General features: G+C 37.3%; 2 protein-coding genes across 2 annotated transcripts; both read left to right on the forward strand.

Moving 5' to 3' along the window:
* Positions 1-11240: 11240 nt before the first annotated feature.
* Positions 11241-16503, forward strand: LOC149828756 (nuclear pore complex protein NUP35-like). The gene is made up of 4 exons (XM_090016958.1): positions 11241-12169; positions 13811-13922; positions 15658-16153; positions 16260-16503. Exons 1-3 carry the CDS (start codon positions 11598-11600, stop codon positions 15961-15963), a joined length of 990 nt encoding a protein of 329 aa, XP_089873084.1. The 5' UTR covers positions 11241-11597; the 3' UTR covers positions 15964-16153; positions 16260-16503.
* A 4345-nt stretch (positions 16504-20848) lies between these two features.
* Positions 20849-24262, forward strand: LOC149828757 (protein phosphatase 1 regulatory inhibitor subunit PPP1R7 homolog). The gene is made up of 6 exons (XM_090016959.1): positions 20849-21267; positions 22011-22241; positions 22393-22539; positions 23192-23334; positions 23403-23517; positions 24078-24262. The coding sequence occupies exons 1-6, from the start codon at positions 20983-20985 to the stop codon at positions 24156-24158; spliced, it is 1002 nt and encodes a 333-aa protein (XP_089873085.1). The 5' UTR covers positions 20849-20982; the 3' UTR covers positions 24159-24262.
* The last annotated feature ends 2463 nt before the right edge of the window (positions 24263-26725 follow it).

Genomic DNA, 26725 nt, shown 5'->3' on the forward strand with positions numbered 1-26725 from the left:
ATATTTAAAACTTTAAAAACATTTAATTCAAAGGTCATAATTATCTCCCCTTTAGTTTGCTTAATTTAAAGTTTTATGAATTTGAAACTAGAGGATATGGAATCTATGTGAGCTATTGAATCCAAATGAGGATCCACATTGGACGTCCCCCATGAGGGTCCAAAACAGATCTATTGGGTCCAAATACTAATTAGAATTAGGTTCAAACCAAACTAAACCCTATATCCAACTTGGATCCAAGTAACAATTTTGGATCCAGAACTGAATTTTGAGATCCAAATCACAACAACCCAAAAAATTTCTTCATAACTTATCTTTTTCAATTATTCTTGAAATATTATTCACATATTAAGACAAATATTTATAATTACTCAAAACCAAGAAAATCAAGAAGATCAAAAAATTCAAGAAAATCAAGAAATTTGAGGAAATCAAGAATATCACAAATTCAAGATTTTCAAGAAAATCAAGAATGCCCAAATATAGTCATAATCACATTAATACCACCATATATTTATTTTAATTATCAAGAAAATCATGAGTTTTACAAGTATTGTCTCATATTTGAAACACGTGCATCCATAAGCCCTGAAGGAATTGAATTGTGTAAATATTATTCAATTGAGTGTTGCATGAAATCAACGAATTAAAAAAGTTAAACATGTAACACTAAACACTGATGCTTACAAAGAGAGAGTAAGTGATAATATCTAGCTTTGTGGATACCATATTTGAGCACATAAGGTTGCTCCTCTCTATCCACGAAGATAGGAGAACCCTCCACATTAGACTGTAGAATGAAGGACAGAATCTCATGAGTAAAGTCTGATGCATCAAGATGTTGGTGTTGGGAGCTTCTTTCGCTCTAGTTGTCCCTCACTTGACACTGGTGAATGGTGCCCAGCCAGGCCATAGCCACAATTGTTTGAAAACACTGTCTGTGCCATGACCCTAATCCATGTTACTATCTGTGTTAGTACCCACAGGGATAAGAACTGAAACCTAAAGCGAATGCACATTTAGTTAGGCATAGCATGCATCATTTAAAAAAAAAACTTAATTAAAGATGTTAAAGTTATTTATGCATACAGTTCACATTTTATAATGGTAAGTGCATGCATTTTAACTGCTTATAAATATTTTAATGCTTATGGTTAAGTGTTTGCTTTTGATTGAAGGAGTTATGTAAACGAATGTTTGAAAGTCATGTAAAGCATTGCACATATGTATTCCTAGAGTGATTAATTGTTGTTTGGACGTGTGAGTATCAGATTAGTTTTTTGCATGCGTGTTTTAATTTATATATATTGAATAGCTTTGCCCTACTAAGGACTTAATTGTCTGGCCCTATTATAATTAAATGTTTTCAGGTAGCGAATAAAGGACCACGCGATGGCAGAAGGTTGTGGCAGGGATCAAGCCAGACCTTTTTCCTTTTTAAGTGTGTTTTGGATTGTGAGCATTTACAAGTGATCGAAGACTTTGATAATATTTTAATTAAAAAAAACTCTGATATTATTTAATTCAAAGTTTGTAATAGGCATTTATTTATTTGTAAATGTTTAGTTTTAAATTTGAAGTTATTCGAAAGGCTATAATAAATCTATAATACGCCAAAGCTTTTATTCCATTCAAATTTTTGCTGCAATTTATAAAACCATTTAAAAAAAAAATACATAATTTTTGAGATAGAAATTTTGGGGTGTTATAGGCACATTCACACGTGCTAAGGGTAAAAAGGTCTTAAAATATTAGAAACCTATGAAATTGGACATCGGTTGAATTTCAAAATTTATGAGATATTTGGAGAAATGTGTCATAGTTGTTGTACAATCATTTTCTGAAACATCAAAGTAAATATAAAAAACACTAATTCAAGCTCTAATAAAAAAAGAAAAGAAAAGCTCTATTCAAATTAAATATAAAAAAACCCAAATTAAAGAAATTTGATTCAAAAGCCTAATCAAAGAAATTTTTTATTTTTATATTTAATTCAAAGTATAAAATTAAATCAAAGAAAATCCCTAATTTGAAACCCTAAATTGAAAAGCCTTAATTCTAAACCCTAATTTGAAATTCCCTAATTTAAGGGGGAGAGAGAGGAACGAGGAAGAAGAGAAAAAAAAAAGTGGGGAGAGAGTCATCGCCGGTGATGTCGCTGCTCAACTGTCTCTGCACAAGAGAGTGAGAGAGAGAGAGAGTCAGGGGTATACCCCATCCGCCTCAACTTTTTTTTTTTAAGTGTGGGAACGTTGTTCCATTCCCACCGTTCTGAGAGGGGGGTTGGTGGTGGAAAGCTGAAACAACATTATGAGGACATGCATCCAGTCATTCACTGCATGTTTCGTGCATCCACGACATCATGTACAATGCATGGAATGCACAATCAAATGTGCACTAAATACCCAGTGAAAAAGTAAGTACATGAAGCAATGTGACAATCAAGAAGTGAGTAAGAAATGTTTGGACGCATGAAATATAAATGTGATTACCAAGGATTGACATAAGCCAATAAGAAACAACAATGAAAATGAGTAGGAAACAAACACCTTTCTATTGTTGGGACCATGGATGCCAGAGTGGGAACAAGTGCAAGAGATGACGTGTGAAGTGAGAAGCAAATGTTTAGCAAGTGTTTGAATGCTCTAAAAGAGAAGAGATTATGAAGCATTAGGGGAAGTAAAAAACAACAATTAGAATTAGTAAGAAACAACATGAATTAGGACTTAAAACTATTTTTATTGGAAATGGATCTTTATTTTTTTTAACAATATTCATTATGTACATCCAGTTCTTTTAACATTTTTTTTATACTTACATGGAGAAACCACCCAGGATCATAGACCTAGCCACGCTGGCTCTGCCTGTTATCCTGGCAGTGTAAAACTTCACGAGCTTATCCCTTGTTTTTGAGAGGGTGTTGTGTGTTCTCCCCGGAACACAATTTGCATGTTTTGGTGTGTACGGAGGAATATTTTGGGACCCACGATAATTCATATGCCAATGTTGCCCACGATGATTTTATAATAAAATAACATATAAAAAAGGTAGATATGCTTTTGACAGAAATGTCCTCCCGTAAGATAGATATGCGTTGGGCAAAAATGTCCTCCCACTCCCCATAAATAGATTTGCACGTTCTGCCTTTGTTTTTAGCTTGTGTTACAACACATGGCCGCCTTCTCATTTCTGCCTTGTGTTAGATAGAAAACTTTTCGGGTTCGTTCCTACCTCATGGAGATAACTATAAATCAAACTATTGGTTCGATCATTGGTGGGTGTCATAGGGGGATTTGTCGGCCATCTCTTTTTACAGTCTTCTCTTCTTCGTTTTCGTTAGGCAGTATGAAAAAAAGCAATGACGCACAAACATTCCAACAAGTGTCATTAAGGTCACATCGTGAGTATCTTTCCATGTCATCATGCTATTGTTGAAGAACGTAAGTCGTTGTGAGTGTCATTAAAGCGTTATTTTGTTATTGCAGGTAGATTTTATCGTTTCAACGGTTGGAAACTTGAAGACATTTGTAAGATGTTGAGACCTGTTGACAAGAATGCTTGTTTACAAATGCAAGCAAGGGACTCTACCTCATCCGGTATCATCCATTCACTCAGTATATTCAATGTAACACAAATCACGGTTGTATTAACACGTATATCGATTTGTGAGATATTGTTTTGTTTGTTAATATCGATTTATAATATATTATGCTGAAATGTTGTATATCGATTTGTAATATATTATGTGTTTTCTAGTGTCGATTTGTGAGATATTGTTTTGCTTGATAATATCGATTTGTAATATATTATGTTGAATTGCCGTATATGGATTTGTAAGATATTATGTATTTTCTAGATTCATTTATGAGATATTATTTTGGTTGAAAATCTTGATTTGTAATATATTTTGTTGAATTTCCATATATCGATTTGTAAGATGTTATGTGTTTTCTAATGTCGATTTGTGAGATATTGTTTTGTTTGTTAATATCGATTTGTAATATATTATGGTGAATTGTCGTATATCGATTTGTAAGACGTTATATGTTTTCCAGTGTCGATTTGTGGGATATTGTTTTGTTTGTTAATATCAACTTGTAAGCTATTATGTTGAATTGTCGTATATTGATTTGTAAGATATTATGTGTTTTCAAGTGTCGATTTGAGAGATACTATCTTGTTTGTTAATCTCGATTTGTAATATATTTTGCTGAATTGTTGTATATCGATTTCTAAGATGTTATGTGTTTTCCAGTGTCAATTTATGAGATATTGTTTTGTTTGTTAATATTGATTTATAATATATTATGTTGAATTACCGTATATCGATCTGTAAGATATTGTGTTTTATAGTGTCAATTTGTGAGATATTGTTTTGTTTGTTAATCTCGATTTATACTATATTATGTTGAATTTCTGTAAATCAATTTGTAAGATGTTATTTATTTTTCAGTGTCGATTTTTGAGATATTGTTTTGATTTTTATTATGAATTTGTAATATATTTTGCTGAATCGCTGTAAACGTATGTAATGGCTAACGCAAATTAATGTTTTGCTCATGACACTGTTGAGCATATCAACTGGTTGCAGTGAAGATGATGTGTCTCAATCACGAGAAAGTCATGAAGCAATGAACATCCGCACTATCAATGCACCTGAAGAAGTGAATATGTGCACTATTGATGCACATGATAAGAAGGGTGCATGCATTAGATTCACTCTAGACTTGAATATTCTAGCTGACAAAATGCAATTCAATAATGATATTCCATCAGCCGAAATGCAATTCGATAATGAGGTAGACGATCATGACAGTGCACTTGACAAATTAGCTGACAAAATGCAATTCAATAATGATATTCCATCAGCCGAAATGCAATTCGATAATGAGGTAGACGATCATGACAGTGCACTTGACAAAGGTGCAGACATCCCAAGTCTATATGATATTACACTTGACTCTGTTCTCGTAGAGGGAATGCAATTTAATAATAAGGAAGTTGCATACAAATTTTACAATGATTATGCCTTAAAACTTGGCTTCAGTGTTAGAAGGTATTCTTGGGCAAAAAATACACAGGGTGTCGTGGTGAGAAAAGAATATGTTTGTTCTAAGCAAGGTTGAAAGAAGTCAAGTGGAAATCCAACAAGGAGCAAGCCAAATTCAAGATGTGGTTGTCTAGCGAGAATGATGTTAAGAAGACTTTCGAATGGAAAATATGTAGTTCGTACTTTAATTAATGATCATAACCATGCATTATCCCCTTCTTTTATGACTCCTATGTTAAGGTCACATCGTAAAGTAACCGAAGTGCATACTGCAGTTGCTGAAATAGCTGATAGCGTCGGCATTGCACCAAGGAAGACATACAATTTATACGCGCGCATAGATGGTGGTCACAAGAATGTACCATTTACACCTATGGATCTAAGAAACCATTTGAGAAAGAAAAGGTCAGACAACATGAAGAATGAAGGAATATGTTCTTTGGTTGATTACCTAAAGAAGAATTCAAGCAATGACCCTGGTTTTTTTAGTGCAATATAACTGGATGAAGATGGGTATGCTGTGAATATATTTTGGGCAAATTCAAAGTCAAGAGTAGATTATGAATGCTTCAATGATGTGCTTGTTTTTTATACGACAGTGAAGATTAATACAGAACAGTGGCCATTTGTGCAGTTTGTCAAAGTGAACCATCACTCACAGAGTTGCATATTAGGCGACACTCTTTTGTATGACCAGACCAAGGAAACCTTTGAGTGGTTGTTCAGAGTATTTACACAGGCAATGAATGGGAAGCACCCTAGAGTTGTACTTACAGATGGTGATCATGCAATTGCGGCTACAGTGTCTCATGTATGACCATATGCACATCATCGCCTATGTTTGTGGCATATCTTTCAAAATGCAGCAAAGAACATAAGACACATTTTTAATCAGAAGACAGGGTTTGATAAAATGTTTAGAAAGTGCGTACTTGAGAGCATGGATGATGTCACTTTTCTGTCTAATTGAGAGCAAATGATTCAGTTGTACGACCTTAAAGACTCTGTGTGGTTACAAAATTTATATGCAGACAAAGAGAAGTAGGCATTGACATATGGAAGACAATACTTTTGTTCAGGTATGATAAGCACACAAAGAGCTGAATCTATACATGCCACACTGAAAAAACCATGTATTCATGTTTAACAATGTTTTGCTTCATGAAACAATGTGATTTTTTTATAGACGGTCTTAGACAGAATGCACTTGAACAATATGTGAAATGCTTCAACACCCACTCTGTAACTTTGGGCATGAAAATATTGACGCTACCTGTAGATCTGTATACACTAACTGTATTTGAATAAACTAAGAAGGAGGTTATACAAGTCATGAATTGCAACATAAAAGGAAGTGTGCAATATGAGAATATGCACAAATACCATGTTGTATGGGAGGGCGAAGAGCAACAAAAAAGGAAAGAAGCACATGTTACGTACAATGTTGACAACGGAACAGTTGAATGTACGTGCAAAATATTTAAATTCAAAGGTATTTTATGTCATTATGTATTAAAGGCACTTAATCATGCGAAGATACAAGTAATACCTGATTCATATATAATGCGAAGATGGACGAGACAAGCAAAGATTGAACTGCTGTATAGAAATAATGTCAGTCCATCAGGTGTTGATTATAAGTGCCACATAGCCTCCCGTTACCAACAACTATATAGGTCACTTATGCATGTTGCAGATTTGGCATCGTAAAACGAAAAAGCTTATGTATGTTTGAGAAAATTGTCAAGGGAATTACTTGAAAAAGTACAGTTAATTCACCCTGAGTCTGTTGCAGCTCATAAAGACCAATCTAAGAAAACATGATCGAACAACGTAGGTGAAATTCACATTTCCCCTGACTCTTATGATAAGTTGCACCGAAGCGTCAACATCATCTTCGGCAAGTCAGGAGTAAACCTTATAGATTATGATAAAAAATATTCACCAAGCGAAGGGTATTAAAAGGAAACCTGCCTCTCATCGCAATCGTCGAAGGACAAAAGGTGCACTGGAATTGGTTTGCAAGAAAATATGTAAGAAACAACCAACACTTAAGCAACCAAGCCCTTCACATGAACATGTATGTAATACAGTATATTGCTTTCCATGTATATTGTATTACGTGCAACTTATCAATATCTAATTTGTGTAATTTCCAACATGTAGCAATACCCTACAGACGTGCATTACAACGTTGGAACCTGCAATCCCCTCGACCTGTTTCAGTGAAACGATGACATGAGTTTGACAAGTCCTTTGGTATGTAACAATTTTGGGATGATGTTTATTTTTCTTGTTGAACTTAATGTAGTGCCTGATATTGTTCTGTTTAATGACAGGCTCAATTCAATTCAAAAGTGAGCAACACAACATAGGAATCATGTGTGGATTCTTCCGCTACAAAATACTTGTAGCATTTAACTTTCATTAGTGTAAATCATTGTAATGTTTAGCATTATGTAATTCTTTGTTGTAATTCTATAATTCTTTATTGTAAATCGATAATTCTTTCTTGTAATTCTATAATTCTTTGCTGTAAATCTATAATTCTTTGTTGTAATTCTACAATAGAAATAACAACAACAACTACGCCTTCATCCCAAAACAATTGGGGTCAGCGATACCAAAAAAGAAATTCATTTTGGGTCTTCCACATGAATCCTTTTCCTCCAATCATTTCTATCCTACGCCATGTCCTCGGTGAGGTTCAAAGCATTCATATCCTTTCCTATCATCTCCATCCAAGTCTTCCTAGGCCTACCCCGACCTCTTTTAACTAATATATATGGTACGGAATGTTGGGCTGCCAACATTCATACTACAAATATCATAAAACTCGTCCCTAGAAAACACATAATATCTCACAAATCGATATACAACAATTGTGCATAATATCTTACAAATCGATATATGACAATTCAACATAATAACTTACTAATAGATATTAATAAACAAAACATTATCTCAACAATTGACACTAAAAAACACATAACATCTTACAAATCAATATACGACAATTCAACATAATATTATAAATCGATATTAACAAAAAAAACAATATCTCACAAATCGACACTATATCGAGAAACTTCATTCTCAAAAAGGCGGGTTGTGGATGCGGTTTCACCTCATTAATTTCCTTGAGAAAAGAGAGGGTGTGCTGACAAAAACAGTAATCAGACTGACATTAAGAAGCCAAAGATTGAACCCGCTGACGAACCTTTCCCTATTTCATCAATTAATGACCTAAAAGTGACCATTTCTAAGAAAGCTCGTAAGAATTTTCACTTCTCTTTGGCTTGATATCTTATAAATCGATTTACGTCAATTTAGCATAATATCTTTCAAATTAATATACGGCAAATCAACATAATATATTACAAATCGATATTAACAAACAAAACAATATCACCAAATCGACATTCAAAAACACATAATATCTTACAAATTGATATACCATAATTCAACGTAATACCTTACAAATCCATATTAACAAACAAAACAATATCTCACAAATTGACACTAGAAAACACATAATATCTTACTAATCGATATACGACAATTCACCATAATAGCTTACTAATCGATATTAACAAACAAAATAATATCTCATAAATCGACACTAGAAAACACATAACATCTTACAAATCGATATATGGTAATTCACCAATAATAGCTTACAAATCAATATTAACAAACAAAACAATATCTCACAAATCAACACTATATTGGGAAGCTTCATTCTAAAAAAGGTGGGTTGCGGATGCAGTTTTGCCTCATTAATTTTCTCGAGAAAAGAGAGGGTGTGCTGACAAAAACAGTAAACAAACTGACATTAAGAAGCCAAAGATTGAACCCACTGATAAATCTTTCCCTATTTCATCAATTAATGACCTAAAAGTGACCATTTTTAAGAAAGCTCGTAAGAATTTTTACTTCTCTTTGGCTTGATATCTTACAAATCGATTTACATCAATTCAACATAATATTTTTCAAATCAATATATGGCAAATCAACATAATATATTACAAAATCGATATTAACAAGCAAAACAATATCACCAAATCGACATTAAAAAACACATAATATCTTACAAATCAATATACCACAATTCAACGTAATAACTTACAAATCCATATTAACAAACAGAATAATATCTCACAAATCGACACTAGAAAACACATAATATCTTACTAATCGATATACAACAATTCACCATAATAGCTTACTAATCGATATTAACAAACAAAATAATATCTCACAAATCTATACTTTATCAACATAATAGCTTACTAATCGATATTAACAAGTGCCAGTTGCATAATTTTGTAAGATGTTTCGATTTTTAAGATATTTGTACTATGATTTTGAAATGTGTGCCTGCATAATTGAAATTATTGCGATTTGCACGCTTGAAGTGGCAATTTGCGTATTCAACACACATGTGCCAGTGCGTAATATTGGTTTATGGATCAATGCGAATTTTGAACAGTCTTACAAAATTTGTATTACAGTCTTACAAAATTTGTATACATAGTCTACAAAATCTGTTACAAATGTCTGTACACAAAAAAAATCTCCTATTCGGAAAATTGAATGTTGAACAAAAAATTGCTATCTCTTTCTCTCTCAGCAGTAGAACGTAACCCTCTTCACGTTATCCTTGAGAACAGGTAGACGTTTAAAATGACTTTCTCTTACTCCTGGGGGCCTCAAATCCTTTGTTGCTTTCTAGGTATTCCTGCAGTCTGGGGTTTTGTATCCATCACAATTAGAAAATCTATCAATTTTTTGCATAGTTCCGTACAGAATCCAAGAATATACTTTATGGCAAATACGTAAAAGAGATTTATAATGTAGCCCATCGGCTCTCCAAGGGGACAATGCCTGAGCTGAAGTTTGTGAAACATATTCTCAAGGTGCACCATTGCTAGAGTCTCTATCAGCCTCAGTCCGAAGGAAATGGTACAATGGCATGCCATTACTAATGAGCTCATTTTCTTAGAGATTATGTATCTGCAGTTGCAAATAGAATCGCTTTGCAGCAGGAAATGAACTCGACGATGAACGATACAAATGTTTTGGTGATCACTTATGTAAAAATAGAAGTCTCATAAAGATAGATATGCGTTTGACGAAAATATTGCGAAGAGCTCCTGTTAAAGCAGAGGAGTTTACTCCTTAAGGCGAAAACGATGATGATTTTAACCCTTTCTGGCGGAAGGACATTTTTGTCCTTTACTCGAAACATCGTTTAATGACGCTAATAGCAAGAAAGAGTACTTAAGTATTTGCAAACTCTGACGGGATGACATTTTTGTCCTTTACTCGAAACGTCGTTTCATGGCACTAATGGCGGGAAAGGTTACTTAAGTCTTTGCAAACGCACCGAACTTTGATGCTAAGTAATGCAGACACACACGGGGAAATGAGCCCCACGTGCTTACATACGTGGCACTCATTCAGACCCGAGAACACGCACTTGCGTGTTCCGAGGGAGAACATATAACCTGCTTCGCTTGTTTCCAGGGAGTTGCTAAGCCGAACCCATGGGATTTGAACCTAAACCACCTACTTAGCGGCCTTTGTGCTATCCCACTGCGCCAAAGGCGTTCTTTTAACATTAAAAAAGAATTTATAAAATAAAATGTTTAGTTTCATATCTCAATGAATAAGTTTGCCATTTTTTTAAGCATGAAAGAAACGTGTAATTTCATAGAAGGAGCTACCAAGTTTTAATAAGCTGGTTGGGAAAATTAGATCTCTTCAAATAAAAAATAATTATGTTTCTTCATTTTTTTATATCTGCATCAAGTTTTCTAGAAACTGCCAAACAACAACCTACCATAGCATTATCCACTAATATTTTAAATTAAATCAAACAACAATAATACCCTTCTAATCAAATGACCAAAATATGCACCTTTTCTTTCATGTGAAGATAAAAAAATAATTTTCAACTCCGAAAGACAATATAAATCACGAGATGATGTTCATTAAGTCATTAACCACCCAGGCCTCTATTTGACAGTTTTCAAAAAACATGTGGCCTATGTCAAAAAGTTCCAAAAACTAATTCTGCTTTTAAAAATTAGGGGCACCAAATGAATTCTTTCCAAAATAAATATTTAATTTTTATAAGGCCAAATACATAAATAGGGTTTCCATACACCACTTCTCCCCCCTTCAAAAACCCAAAGGAAGACAATTTGGTGGGAAACTCTTCAACAATCCTAATCTGGCTTTTCATATTCAGGAGAAGATTGCTTCATCAGATTATCCCAAACTTTCATTCACTGGTTCAATTTTTGCAGCTTCTTGACCGATCAAAACCCTAAAGAAAACCAGTCGGCAGACACAAAGTTGGGTTTCTAGTGTTTCACCTCATACCCATTGAAGGATTCATCATACACGGGATAGATTCGATCCCCGGTTCCATTTATACGCTTCTTTATCGATTTCAATCTACGGGAAGAGCAGGAATCTCTTGCCTTTTTCCACTGTGATTTCTCTAGGGTTTTAGGGTTTCTCCATCGGAGCGGAAACAATGAGCACCCAACTGCACAAAAGCCCTAAAAGTGGAAGACAATCCTTGCTTTTCAGAGATTTGGCCTCACCCAGCTGCCAGAAAGGGAAATTCTCGACCCCCGGCCAGGCCGCGTCGGTAACGGCTCTATGGAGGGAGAATTTCGGAGGCGTGGATCCTCCGCCACCCCCGATCTTCACGTTGGAAGACAGGGTCGACTTCTCGCCGGAGGCCGGCATCGGCGACTTTCCCACCTCGCCGGATTTCAAGTCGGAGAGGAGATCACCTTCCAGGGATTCGGTGACTCCTTTCAGGGGGAAATTGAGCTTTGGGGCCGCAGCGGACGCCACACCTTCTCACGGGCTTTCGGCTTCGCTGAGCCCCGGTAGCTCTAGCTGGTGGATGCACGACAAGGGTGTTGCAAATGGCGAGGAACAGGGGAAGGGGTCGCCGGTGGATGGAATTGTCCAGCCGCCGGTGACGGGCGGCGGGTTGCTTATGCTGCCACTGCCCAGAGAAGTTGCTCGGCCGGAGTTTCCGAGGAATAGCTTGCCTGCTGGGAATCTGGACGAGGAGTGGGTTACAGTTTATGGGTATGCCTCTTTTTGGCTTTTCTTTAGAATCTTGGTTTTCGGCATTTGAATTTTCTGTGGTTATTACGACGATGATGCATTGTTTGCCATTTACATCGTCTTCTTAAGCATTATTGAGCTTCTAGAGCAAACTAACGTTCTACTAGCTCTTCAAATTAATTGTCGTTTTTTTTTCATTTATTATCTGGAGTTGCGTTATTTTTTTTAAATTTCTGAATCGTCTATGGTCATTATCCAGGGGTGGTTTATATATTCCTGTTCCTGATATTCAGATTCGCATGGAACTTTGAGATTATTGATTAGGGAAGGTGATTGCTTGCTAAGTTAGTATTATACTTTTATTTATCCTTTATTGTTTAAAATGATGACATTTTGCTCATGGCAAATATTGTACATATCTTAGTATTCATTTTCCTACGTGATTATTAATATTAGCTGCCAAAGAAATTATATGTTAGATGCACTCACATGCTGCAGTCATCGATACAAACATGCATGCGCCTGCACTGCAGACATGTAAACAAATGAGTCTACAAAGTCTAAAGATCCTAACCATGGCATTTGTTAAGTTTTTTCTATTGGCTCTTTGTACAAGGTGGTTTTGTGTATGTCTATGTGGAAGCTGTGGGATCTCATTTATCAAGTGTTATTGACTATGCTGGTTTGTCTCCAACAGTGTAACATCGAAACAGATGCAAAAAGAAAAAAAATTGTTGATGGAAAATTTGACATGTTCTTCACTAGATTTGCCTTAGCGCATGCTTTCTTCATCAATCATAAAGAAGGCATAATATTCCGGAATCATTATCATCACCCATTTTTTGAGACAAAATATGTTTCTTGAGGTTCTTGCAGAAGGAACCAAGTGTACACAGTTACATGCTTTCTGATTTCAACTTTGGGCAAGAAAATGGTGTTTAGGATCATTATGAAAGGAACAAAACACTGAAATGAGCTATTGGCATGTCATCCAGTTATGTGCTTCTCTTTGGCCACAACTCTATGAACAGAAGATCTAAGCCTGGGGATAGCTTATTTGAGTTTAGATTTTGCCAATTGAAGAAATTATCCATATCTTCATTTTCTCAAATATGAAATATCTCCCATTGTTCAAATGTAGTGATTATTTCTTGCTTCATCACTTTCCTAAATCATCTGCAAAAGCATATGTGTTATCTTTTGGGACCTGGAGTCATGTTTTCAGCTGACCAAGAGAAGCCATGGTGCTGTCTCCTGTGAAAAGTTGTGGTGCCTAGATTTCTCCTCATACATAATAGCAACAAGACATAAATCATATAACCTATTTTCTGCAAAAACAAGGTTGTAGAAAAGATGGCAGAACTGCTTAGTTGTTCTGTTTTGACTCTGTCCTTACCTTCCATGAGAATGCTGATGTTTGTTCTTTTCCTGTATTGGCCATCCTTTTGAAGGCGCTCATGTTTTGATTCTCCATCTGTAGCCATTAATACTAGTAACTGTGGCTTCTTGACTTCTTTTTTTCCTGCTTTATTCTCTACTCTTTCTTGCATTTGAACTTGATTTGCCTTGAATTTCATGGTCAATTGCCTTTAGTAAGCATCTTGGCTTGGTAATATTCCATGTTTAATAATGATATACCAATGCGGCCTTTTTTATTTTCAGGTTTAGTCCAGGAGATACCAACTTGGTATTGAGGGAGTTTGAAAAATGTGGTGTTATACTGAAGCATGTCCCTGGTCCAAGAGATGCGAACTGGATGCACATTTTGTATCAGGTATTGTTCTTTTATGTTGCACATCAAGAGCTTTATTGCCCTCCATATATCTTATCATATTTATTGCATTCATTTATTGTCTTATCCTCATAATTGTGACTTTGCAAGTCACAGTATGTCCCAGTATTGCAATTACTAAAGCTTTATTGGCATTGTTGCATGGACTAATTACTGAACAGTAGAGATGCTTAATTACTGAAATATGTGGAATTAAAATTGTTGATAAAGTGGATTTGCCAATGTGGCATGGCAGCAGGTCTATGAAATAAATCTTTGTTGATAACCCATGATGCATTGTAGACAAGGTTGTAAGTATTGTATCGTAACCCGTATCAGTCGGCCCAAAATAAGATACATATCATATCGTAAAAAATCATAAATTTCAAAAAAAAAAAAAAAATGAAAAAATAAAATATGATAAAAATTCTAAAAAATCATAACACACGAAACAATGATAAAATGCACAAAATACAACCATAAAATCACATATGAAGCATTTATGTCTCTATGAGCTACATAAGACATCATCAAACATAAACTATCTCACAAGAACAATGCAAAATATTAAATATCTTGTAATTAAGAACATGCCACAAGACTCATACTTTCATATTATATAAACAAAAATATTATGGCAATAGTTTCACTCGATTTTCAATCAGTTTTCACTTATTACTTGAGTGCACCATTGCCATACCGAATCATCTTATGTCATTTTTGTTGGAAGAGTGCAAGGTTTGATTTCTACCTTGATATAAATATTTAATTTTTGTGGATCCATCTTCACGGTAAGTTGGTGGGGGTTGTAGGGGGGACAAATTTTTTTTAGAGAGTAGCTTTGTAATTTTAGTCATAATAAATACTTTTTTACCTTAACCTATTTTCTTGAGTGAAAAAATAATAGAAATGCATTTTTTTTACCTTAACTCACTTCTTTGGGTGAAAAAATACTAGAAATGTACTATTACTTGACAAAATCGCGAAAGCCCCGTCCTCGACGCAAAGATCGGCCCCCGAAACGGTCTCACAACTCCTAGGGTGCCTGGAAAGCTCTCCAGTATGTTCTATACGAATGAGGGTTTCAGCCCTCAAAAGCTCGTTAAAACCCAAAAACATAAAAGCACGATTTTGCCTATTTTTAAGATCGTAGGTATTGTATTGTATGATACGGGCCGTATCATACGATAAGTGTGACTGTGTGATAGACCTACGATACACACTCGTATCGAGATGCGGGTGTATATCGTATCAATGTCTTACACAGAGTTGCCAGTTGAGGAAGCGGGAGCAGGAAGCAATACGGGTAGAGACTTTCAAAATTTTAGGAAGTGGAAAGCGTGGGACGATTTAGAAGCGAACCAAAAATCGTCTCGAAATCGACCTAGGAAGCGAACTGGAAGCGACCTAGGAAGCGAGGGACAAGCGAAAAAGAGAAAAAATAAATAAAAAATAAATAAAAATAAAAAAATGAAAAAAATGAAAAAAGGGAAAGCGAGCTTCCTCTAAAATGGCAATTTTTTTTTTTGCACTTCAGGCCACTGCATATGATGCTTCCGGTTAACTCTGGTCTTACATCAATACGATATGGTACGATACAGACGACATTGATTGCAGATACATTACCAGTTAAGCTTTTCCAATATGCATTGTCTTCTCCGCCAATTTCTGCATGTGTGTCAATTCGTGCTTTTGCAGGCATTAAAGTCTGTAAATAATTATGTTTTTTCGTATGCAGAACCGCTTTGATGCTCAGAAGGCTCTTGCAAAGAATGGAATACAGATAAACAGTCTTCTTATTGTTGGAGTGAAGCCTTTGGATGCGCTGCTGCGTCAATCTCTTGGCAATAAACCCAACAATCAAGGATTCATGGCTTTACCACCACAGTCATCTGGGAGAAGTTCATCCCTGAGTCCATTAAAAGCCTCTCCTCGTCCATATTATCCGCAACCCAATGGTGATAACCACCATTCTGTGGGTGCCACCGCCTCACCTTCAAAATCTATGATGTCAAAAATAATGGATCTGATGTTTGGCATTTGAGTTGGCTTCACCTCCTTAATGGAACTTTTGTGCGACATTTTGTTTAATGTTTCAACTTTTCTTCTTGCAGTATTATTTTCTTATTCTAACCATGTTTTTCCTGTTTTATGGTGTTTTTTATTTTTATGCAAAAGTTCTGTAAGTTGTAGGCCTTCAGCTTCTTGTTTAAAGTACCTCAAAATGCAAACAGGTGCATTCTTAACTACGGGGTTATTTTCTTTGATCCGAGTGGTGTCCACTGTACTCTGCTGAGCTCTGCACTGTGAAATTTCTGATGATTCCGACATGCTGCTCAGGCCAACTTCACACCTCGTAGAGAATTTGTTCATTGGAGACCCTGGTGCTGTGGAACTACCTCTGCCTGTCTACTAAAAGTGTAAAAGCATCCCAAGTTCAGGTTCAGTTTAACAGCTTAAATGACCTATAAAAACCTACGAGTGGCTCTTCTTGAGACGGGGTTGTATGTGCATTGAGATTGTTTTAATCCTTTTATTTCTGTTCATGACTTAAAATCGAATGAATAGAGCAGATGGTTCCACTACAGAACTTTTTCGTTACCTCCCTGGCTTCATGGCAGGGCAACACTTGTTTAGCAAAATTGCATTTTATGAATCAATGTTCTCCAAACGCAAGGTTGAGGAAGTGTACCATTGTATTAGATTCCAGTTCTTAGTTGCAACTGTACCATTGTATTAGAGTGCTTGGATCTCAAATTGACATTTTGATATGTAAGGATTAGAAAAACGTGTTTTTGGCTAGACCGTTTTTCTCATCCAGCAAGAGTTACATGGATTACAACTAAGACATGAATGGGCATTCATTTTACCTTTGTTCTTAGTGTGATCGATGCACACGAGCTGTGCTGTTCGAACTCGGCTCGGTTCCGAGCTCCAGCCGAGCTGAGCTTCAATGGCATTCCAAAAAACAAAAAAAAGTTATCTTTTAAAAAATTTGGAGAAGGAATGATTCAAACTCCAACCTCTCTCAACATTGCTCAATAGACCCACCACTAAGCCAAAAGCTTGTATTTTGTTCATTGAGACCAAAAAGAATATGTACATATTAAACATCATCTAGATTAAAGCGCAAAAGGTAAAATACGGTATTTGAACTCCGCATTTTTTGCAAATGTATTAATTCAAGACTTCTTGAGCTCGGCTCGTTTGCTCGTGCAAGCCTCAGAGCCACATGTTCAAGCTCGGCTCATTTATAGCACGGACGAGCTTAACCGAGCTCGAAACAGCTCTGTTTGTTGTGCATCCCTACTCATGTAGTGGTGTCCACGGAATGGATCTGGTTCAGACTCATGTAAGTCTAAAACCAGATCTGACTTTGAGGTACTGGTTCCAGATCCGGACTCAGGTCTAAACATGTCTACCATAAGAAAAATCATGCTGGGGTTCTATATGGATTACGTGAACCAGAACTGATCTTGATCCGATGTTTCGACTTTTTTTCATTGAAAAAACACAGATCTTAATTGAAGCTCGGGTCGAACCCAAGTCTAAAATTTACAAGCCATGCCCTGTTTCACATATTAATCGGGCCTGATTCGGACTCTAATCATTCCTCCTCCTTTATTACCAGCCTTAACCTTATAGATTTTGGTATGGGTTGGGCCCAGGTCAAACCCAACGCATCAACACCCCTACCCTAGGGCATGGATCTCAGATTCCAGGCGTTCAAACGCTCAGCAAGGAAAATATTGCAATAATAAACGAAAAATTGTATTTTAAAAAATATAAGAAAAACAAGAACATGTATAGAAAGTAACAATACTGAAAGAATATATAAAACAATAAGCACTAATAGCATAAAAATATTAAACCATGATAAGAGCGTGGTATTTAAAGAAAAGTTTTTTTTTTTTTTTTTGTAAATTGATCCCTGCCTTATTAGCCATTCACAAATTAGTCCCCGATTTTCCAGGTTTTGCAAATTGGTCCCTTCTTTATTGCAAAATCATCCTTCTGTCATCATCCATTGGGTTAACTATGGTCAAACGCTGACGATGGTTAAATAATTTATCAGCCATTTACAGGTTATTACATTTAGCTGTCTTCTTATTTCAAAGACTCGCTTGGTTTATGGAAACGGTCAATCTGAACATTTTCTTACTAAAGGAAATTACCGAAATGCCCTCAATACTGATTTGTTAAACATAAAAACTACAACTACAAGATGAAATAACGTGAATTGTTTGTTCCATAAAAAAGGGACAAAAGTAGCATTTTATGTTTTAAAGTGGGTATTTTCAAACAATGTCATGAGAATCCGGTTGCTGATCTCAATCGTCTTTCAAAAAGATTAAGACAATCGGATCTAATGGAATTGTTGTGAGCTGGCCTACTTGGAAAAATTGGGATTGGGTTGCCTTGTTTTTGCAATATAATCCTTGAAAGGGCCCTAGTGTTTACTCACTTTTTTCAAAGAGTGGTTATTTTCAAACAATGTCGTGTTTTACTCACTTTTTGGCAAAATAATCTTTGAAAAATTGGGATTGCAATGCAAGGAAAAATCGTATCTAGTGCTAGCTCACTTCTTGCAAATCAATCCCATCCATTGTGGCTTTTTACAAAATAATCCTTGTGGAGGATAAAAATTAGATTTTTACACGCTTCTTGCAAATTAGCAGTTGGTTTTTTGTTTTTATACAATTTGGTCCTCATTGAGGGCAAAAAACAACTGTTTTTACTCACCTTTTGCAAAATGGGTTTTTACGCAAAATAGTTTTTGATGAAGGCATGACAGTCTTTTCATACACTGTTTGCAAGTCAGCCCTTGTTTTTTTTTATTTTGCAAAAATGTCATTTTTATTTTTTACACATTTTTTTTTTACAAATTAGTCCCTACCTTATTTGGTATTTAGAAAATAGTCTGCAAAACCGTCTTGAGGGACGACGGCTGTTAACCTTAGGGCACATTTGATGGAGCATCCCATGCGTCATACGGGACAAAAATCACAAAAAAGACACTATTTTTAACAAACATTGGATGCGGCAAACGTGCGGAACGCCGTCCGCCGCATCCTTTAAACATTGTTATTTTCGTTCCACCCCTTCTCTTGTTACAAAAAGAACAGGACGAGGGGAACGAAGTTTAAAAAAAGTTTTGCCTCGATGGGCATGCCCCTCTCTTGCCCGACTCCCTCCCTCTCTCTCCTGTGCAGCAAAGGGGAGCCCCTCTCTTGCCCTGTGCAGCGATGGGTGCACCCCTCTCTTGCTCGACTCTCTCCCTCTCTCCTATGCAGCAAAGGAGAGCCCCTATCTTTCCCTGTGCAGCGATGGCGCGCCCCTCTCTTGCCCGACTCTCTCTTTCATGGAAATTGAGATTTTGCTCTTTTAACTTTTGACTTAATCTTTAATTCGAAGCTTGAATCGGAGATGGGGAGGCTGAAGCAGAAGATCTCCGATAAGGACCAACTGATTTACGAGCTCCAAGACAAAGACTCAGAAATAGATGCTGGTCTTCGTGTCACCCTCGATGAGAATGTATGTGTTGTTAGACCTTCCCTTCTTTGCTTCTGAAACTGATTGATTTTTTGGGGGTTTCATTTGTGGATTTCATTCTCCTAAATCATTTTTTATTAGAGCAATCTATTGCCTTCATTCATATTTGTGTATCTTCAGAACTGTTTTTTTGTGAACACCATTAACGTCATCATTGTCACCACCACTCTTGTTTGTTGTATTGACGACTAACAAGAGATTTTTAGGCATGCTTATAAAGCTTTCCAAAGAAAAAGATGGGTTGATGATTGCCACAAAAAAGTTGAACAGAGATGTTACTCCAATCAGCTACAACCTCCCCCATTTTCTCATCAATAATGATGTTTGAAACTAACCTTGGTGCAAAATTTCATGGATGTTCATCAGAATTTCATTTTCTCATTAGTTGCAATCAATACTTGATTGTCCAAAATAAAGTAATTTGACCCATTATTCTTGATTGTCCAAGTTGTTTGCACATTGTCATCAAACAACGGACAATTGAAACATAGCATTTGAGTACGGTTCAAACAAACGTTGAACTTAAAACAATTGTTACAGAACGAACAAAACCAGACAAGCCATCAAACATACCCTTAGGAACCAATTTGCAAAGGTTAACCAAAAGGCGGGGACCAATTTGCAAAACCTGAAAAGGTGAGACTAATTTTCTAATGGATAATAAATCAGGGACTAATTTGCAAGAAATCCTACCCGAGCTTGAACATATCGCGATATTCTAAAAAAAAGAATCTCCGATATTTTCTACTTGGGAGTTGGGACCAAACTTGAAACGCCTTTGGCAAATAGCCTTTTTAACTATACGCCTTTGCAAGAAATTGCATTGAGAGAGGGAAATACATAGTTTTAATCATGCATTGACTTTTTTTTTTTTTACACGAAGAAACCACCCTCAGGATCAGAGACCTGGTTGTGTTGGCTCTGCCGTACTTAGGGTCGCTGTCCTGCCATCATAAAACCCTGTGAGCTTACCCTTTGCCTCCTGAGATTTATCACGCTTCAACTTGCGAAGGCAATCATGCATTAACTTGGCATCATTACTTTTTTTTTTTTCTTTTTTTAAGGCAAGCTAGGCAGACCCCTACCAGTTATACATTGATACCATTGAGATTAGAACTTGCGACCTCCCAACACAAGGTGACGTGCACTGGCTGCGGAGCCCTCGTTGGTACTCAGCATCATTAACGGTCTACAAATCAACCTAATCAAGCCGAGTCAAGTCGAGCCGAGCCACGAGACAGAGTAGGAGGAGTTGGTACGCAATTCTCCGTGCGGTTGTTGAGGCACGTCACAACGTTTCCCTTCATTCCTAACTATTTTTGTTCCGTGCGGAATAATTTAGCGGAATAATTCCCTCTTTCCTCTCTTCTCGATGTTGGCATTCTCTATTTCTCTTCTTTGATCAGTTTTGATGGCGAAGCTTCTCTCTTTCTCCCATTCTCAACACCCCAGATCGAGTTTTTAGTTCCTGTTTGTTTCTCTGGTTTTCTTTCCCCCATTTTCGTGATCTATGGAGGAAACCCACCAAGGGCCTCCTGACCATCGATCGGATTTCGGCGCCGAAGACTCGTCTGAAGAGTGTCTCGATCTCACCAGCTGCCAACTTCATGATCTCGACGGGATTGAGCTCCCAAGCGGCTTGGTGGAATTGGAATTGACGGCGAACCGGCTCTCGGAATTGGACCAAAGGATCGGCTCTCTCTCTCGGCTCAATAAGCTCTTCCTGCGCCAGAACCTCTTCACCGACGAAGGCGTCGCACCGCTCTCTCGGTGGACTGCCATTGCCGGGCTCGAAGTACGTTTGTTCTTGTATCATGTTCTTCGTTTACTCTGTTGGTTGATGGCGACTATTCTTTTGGATGGTTTTGATCGTATGTGTGGATTCTGTGGAGTTTTCGTTGATGGGTGTTTGTTTATTCTGTCCAAGATCTGGTTTTGGGGAGTTATGTTGCATGGAAATTTAAGAAATAGGTATAACAAATAGCCCATCCAAAGAAATAAAACTCTCAAGACCAGAGAATTTATGTATCAGTGGACCGACTTTGTGGAGTTTCATCTACGTGGCTTATTAGTTCTTTGTTTTTTAAATTGGTTGACGATTCTGAAATTTCCTTTTGGTTGATATAGTGATGGTTGCTTCATTTTTGAAATTGATACTGTTTGAAAATTCTGTATCAAAGTTCTCGTATTACTTGTGGATAGAAATTCATAGAAAATTGAAAGGGTGGACTAGCAGAGGTATTTTCATCTGTAGAAGAAACTATAAAGCATTAGAATCCACAGGCATGAATTTTAATGCATTTTGTTTTTGGCTATCTGCTACATGTTAGTAGTCCGAAGATGTCAAAGGATAATGTGATCATTTTTATTTGCATACTGCATTTTAATTTTGGGCAGCTTTATGATTATTTATGCAATGCTATGAAAGATGATGGTTAATTTCCTCTCTTTGAACTGATGTGAATTATTGCGAAATTGTCATCTTTGATAAGTATTTCTTATGCCTTGTCTAATAAGAGAATTACTTTAATTATGCAGGAACTTGTTCTGAGGGATAATAAGCTCACAAAGTTGCCTGATGTTGGCATTTTCAATAACCTTGTGGTTTTTGATGTGTCATTCAATGAGATATCTTCCTTGAATGGATTGTCCAAAGTATCTAGCACACTGAAAGAACTCTATGTTTCTCAGAACGAAGTGACTAAGATGGAGGAGATGGAGCACTTGCATGAACTGCAAATTCTTGAACTTGGTTCCAATAGTCTGAGAGTAAGTAATTTCATATCAGTTGGCTGTTGCCCAAATGACTTTTTACTCACCAACTTGGAAGATCACAAATAAATCATTTGGGTCTGGCAAAATTTCTCATCGGCACTCATTGCACTGTGGGAACTGACATATTGATTAATTTACAATTTAGGTGATGGAGAACTTGCAGAATTTGAGAAAGTTGAAAGAGCTTTGGTTGGGTAGAAATCGCATTCGAACAGTAAATCTTTGCGGACTGCAGTTCATACGGAAAATTAGCTTACAGAGCAACCGTTTAACTTCTATGTTAGGCTTTCAAGTATGTAAGGTTTTTCAATTATTTGTTTTAGATGAAGATCTTTTTTCAACCTGCTGAAAATGTATACATAGTTTTAGATTGACTCAGTAATCTGCAATTTTGGCCCAACAGAAGAAGGGTTTAAAGATGTCTTTCTATGTAGATTGTACCAAAATCTGTACTCTGCCTTGAACAACAATGCTTTAGTCTACATATATGCCCTACCTTGAACAACAAAGGTTTATCCCACATATATGCCTCCTATTCTTTTTAAATTTGTTGATCTGGAAAATTTTAAACGATGGCTCAATCAAATTTCGATGATGTTATTGCAACTTCATCATGAAAATGTCAAATTTGAGGTTCTTTGCAGCAATATTGTAACTTGTGTTTTCAGAAAATGTAAGAGTGGAACTGTATACTAATTCTCAGATTAATTACAGAAGCACTTCCCAGGATAGGTAGAATTCAAACAAAAGATTGGGCACTGGAAATTCGTCACATCAGTTTATGAAAAAGATGAAATTAAGCAGTCATTATTTCTTCGACAAACTCTGCCCTTCTGTTTGCGAGTTTCAAATCTGGCAATCCTCTGTTGCTCAGCATGAGAACTGTATTTTTCTTGAAATGACTCTCAATCTGAAGTGTGTGATGTATATGGATACCTTTACAGGATTGTGTTTCTTTAGAGGAGTTGTATCTGAGCCATAATGGTATCTCTAAGATGGAAGGATTATCCACGTTGGTAAATCTCCGTGTGTTGGATGTTTCATCAAATAAGCTTACGGAAATTAGTGATATTGAGAACTTGACAAGGTATGAATCGATGTTCTGTTCTTGTGAGAGGTTCTAGATTTATTTGTGATTGACACTGTTACATGCAGATTGGAGGACCTCTGGCTGAATGACAACCAAATAGACTCGTTGGAAGGCATTGGGTTGGCAGTTGCTGGTTCGAGAAAGAAGCTCACAACCATCTACCTTGAGCGTAACCCATGTGTATATTTCCTAACACTTGGTTCTATCTAACATGGTAATCTTTATTCGTAATCGTATCTGGTATTTGAAGACTCGGTGAGTCTACTACAACTATTGGAGGCCTCACTGGTTGAGGATTAATTTCCTTTTGTGTTCATCAATGGGATGTTTCAGTGCCGTTTAGGCGCTGTATGGAAACTAGTAATTAAAGGGAATTTATGCATTTGGGAAAATGGCAGAGCTCCCAAATCCAGGTTTTGGTGCAAATACAAAGGGGATATGGTCTCACTTCCTTTCCCAAATGCATAAATTCTCATCCCAGCTGCCACTTTCCAAACAGCCACCACCAAGGTAGTTTGAGTGTTTGACCAAGTTTCTACAAATGCATAAACCCCCATCCCAGCTGCCATTTCCTAAACAAAGCCTTAATTTGTAACTGCTCAACCGAACTTGCAAGCAAATGATCTGCTTCATTCTTGTGTTTCTTTAGTTTTAACAGGTCAGGCCTAAATGATGCATAAAGCTGATTGTTTTGAATTGACAATGTCTGAAATATGGGTCTTTCTACAATTTTTTTATAGGCAATATTACCCGATTACACAAGCAATCTGAGGAAGGTGTTTCCAAAGCTGCAGCAGATCGACTCTGAAGTGTTTTTGTAGGATTCGATTGTTTCCTTTTCTTTCCGTTCTCTTCTTTTCCCAAACCAACATTTTTCTTCCTTGTTCACAGTGGTATATGTGAATGTCATGTAGATTACATATTTTGTCAGTAGACTGTCTTGGTTCTGTTTTCTTCTTTGGGTGGAGGGTGGAGGGTGGAGGGTGGAGGAGTGGTTGATTAGGATTAGTTCCTGATAGACCAGGCTTGGGAATATGATGCAATTCTTCAGACTAACTAAGGAAAAGGAGTAATTATGTCAGGAGCATGGTGCAATTATTTGCTACCAACCCTTTGTTTAAGTTGAATGCTGGTACAAGGTGGTGTAAATTTGATTCATACTTTTGCAGGTATGCAGTCCAATCTGAAAAAAATATGGTTCTGTTCTATCCATTTACAAATAGACCAAATCCGGTTCAATGGTTTGTTTGGCACACATTTTTTTTTCCACCAGGAACATTTTGTGAGTCTTTGGCCTCCAAACTTGAAGTGTCCAGAATTCACAGGGTTCAACATACAATTGATATTTCACCACAAAAGGTATAGTTGTCTTTCAACTTAAATGATTTTTCTCATCTGATGCAAGGGACAGGGAAATGATCTCCAACCTCCTTTGGTTAACTATTATGTTAGTATACCATCATCCCTGTCTTAATACTATCGTCACTCTAACCAGCACCAGGGTCATCATCAGTATCAAGGGTAACCACTAATACCAGTTTACCGCTAATGTTGTCATCTTCATCATCATCTCACTGAACATGGAAAGCATCATCATTATCGTCTTGAGCAGCTGCTTTTTCAGTATAAAAGAACGAACCATTAGTATAATAATATGTTTGATGGCTATCCAGAAAATATTGGCTACACTCGAGTCCGACAAACTCTCTTGTTGAATCTCACAGGTGCGAGATTTATTTGGCCAATTTGACTCCCATGATGCATTCAACATGGTCCATTTACTGGGAAATATACTTTGGATTGTGCGAGCTTTATTTGGCCAATTTGACCCCTTTAACATGGCCAATCCATTTAATGGGAAATATACTCTGGATTGGGAACTCGATCAGTAAAATATCACGGTTGACGAGGAAGGAAGGAGGCGGAAACCGACGGAGATCCAAGCGACCTCAGCAAACTCGACGGTGGCCCCATCCCACCTGCGGTGCCCCGCTTCAACTGAGATCGTTAACTCCGCCCCCATGCAACCCCTCCCCGGCCATGACACCACTTCCCGCAATCTCATGGGTGCGGGTGGTAGGTGAAGGGAGTAAAGATACATTGATCCCAGTTCAATCCTTCAAGGGCGACCCTGCGAACTTTAAACCAAGAATCCTCATCCCTAAACAACGTTATGTGCAACTCCTTGCTCCTCTCAGATGGACGATCGTTGGATTTTCAGGGTGCTTGGAGGACAGGCACATGCAATACACAAGTTTGTGTTTGACTCATTGATAGCGCTTTGGCCTCCGATGTCCAGTCTGTCCTCGACGTTGAAAGACAAACTATTTTTTTTATCACAGGACACCCTGAAGCATTTCAATGTCGTTACCCGACGAGGTGCCTGGTGAGTGTGACCAGCCGATGGAGGCTCGGAGCTCCGGTCCACCTGGAAGTCTCTTCGACCACTCTCATTTGTATAAGGCTACCCGACCTCTCCCCGAAGCTTTGATCGGAAGACTTTTTTGCGGGCAATGCAAGCTCAATAGGAGGCTCCTTCATAGGCGTGGACACCTTCACTAAGACGAAGGAAGTTTGCAAGGGTTTGAATGGAGGTCCCGCTGGATTTCACACCCTTGCCGGAAGTTGATATTGAGATAGAGTCGGGATGCAAGTATACCCAAGAGATAGTGTATAAAAACACCATCCGCTATTGCGCTCGGTGCAGTTCCATTTCCCATTCTGCGGATCGCTGTGATGCACATCCAATTAACCCTGAGAAACCGGTGGAACCATAGAGCAACGACTGAACCTTGGTAAAGGTCTCACTGTTAGGTGCAAGAAGAGAGGGGAGAGGAAATTCCAAGAATAAACGTGGGGTGTTTTTCCTTTTTGGAAAAAGTGGTTTTGATGACGTGGAATAGTCCCACATTGATGTTTGAGTTTGTTGTGGGATTTATAATCTACATGTAAACTCTTATACTTGTTCCTGAGAACAAGAGGGTGAGATGACTACCACACACGCGCGCGCCCGCCCGCCCGTCGTGCCGTGTCGAGCCGGTTCAGGTTCGGGTTCGGGTAATTGGCCCTTTAGGACCATATCCAATCAAGACCAATGTATCTTTTTGCCCCAATTTTCTGTTTTTCCTTGGATTATATAAAGGAAAAGAGTCATGCCTTTTGGAACTGGTGACCCTTGGCAGAGTCACACCCGTTTAGAACTGGTGACCCTTAGAAGAGTCACACTTGTTCAAAACTGGTAACTCTTTGCAAGGGTCATGTCTATTCAAAATGGGCAACTCTTCAAGAGTCATGTCCTTTCAAACAGATCTCTTCCACGTCTATATAAACGTGGTTAGAGAGGTTCCAAGGGGACAGATGTAGACTCTATCATCTCTCTCTCTCTTGC

The sequence above is a fragment of the Nuphar pumila genome, chromosome 9 (assembly GCF_984573655.1).
Source record: "Nuphar pumila chromosome 9, dmNupPumi1.hap1.1, whole genome shotgun sequence".
Lineage (NCBI taxonomy): Eukaryota > Viridiplantae > Streptophyta > Magnoliopsida > Nymphaeales > Nymphaeaceae > Nuphar > Nuphar pumila.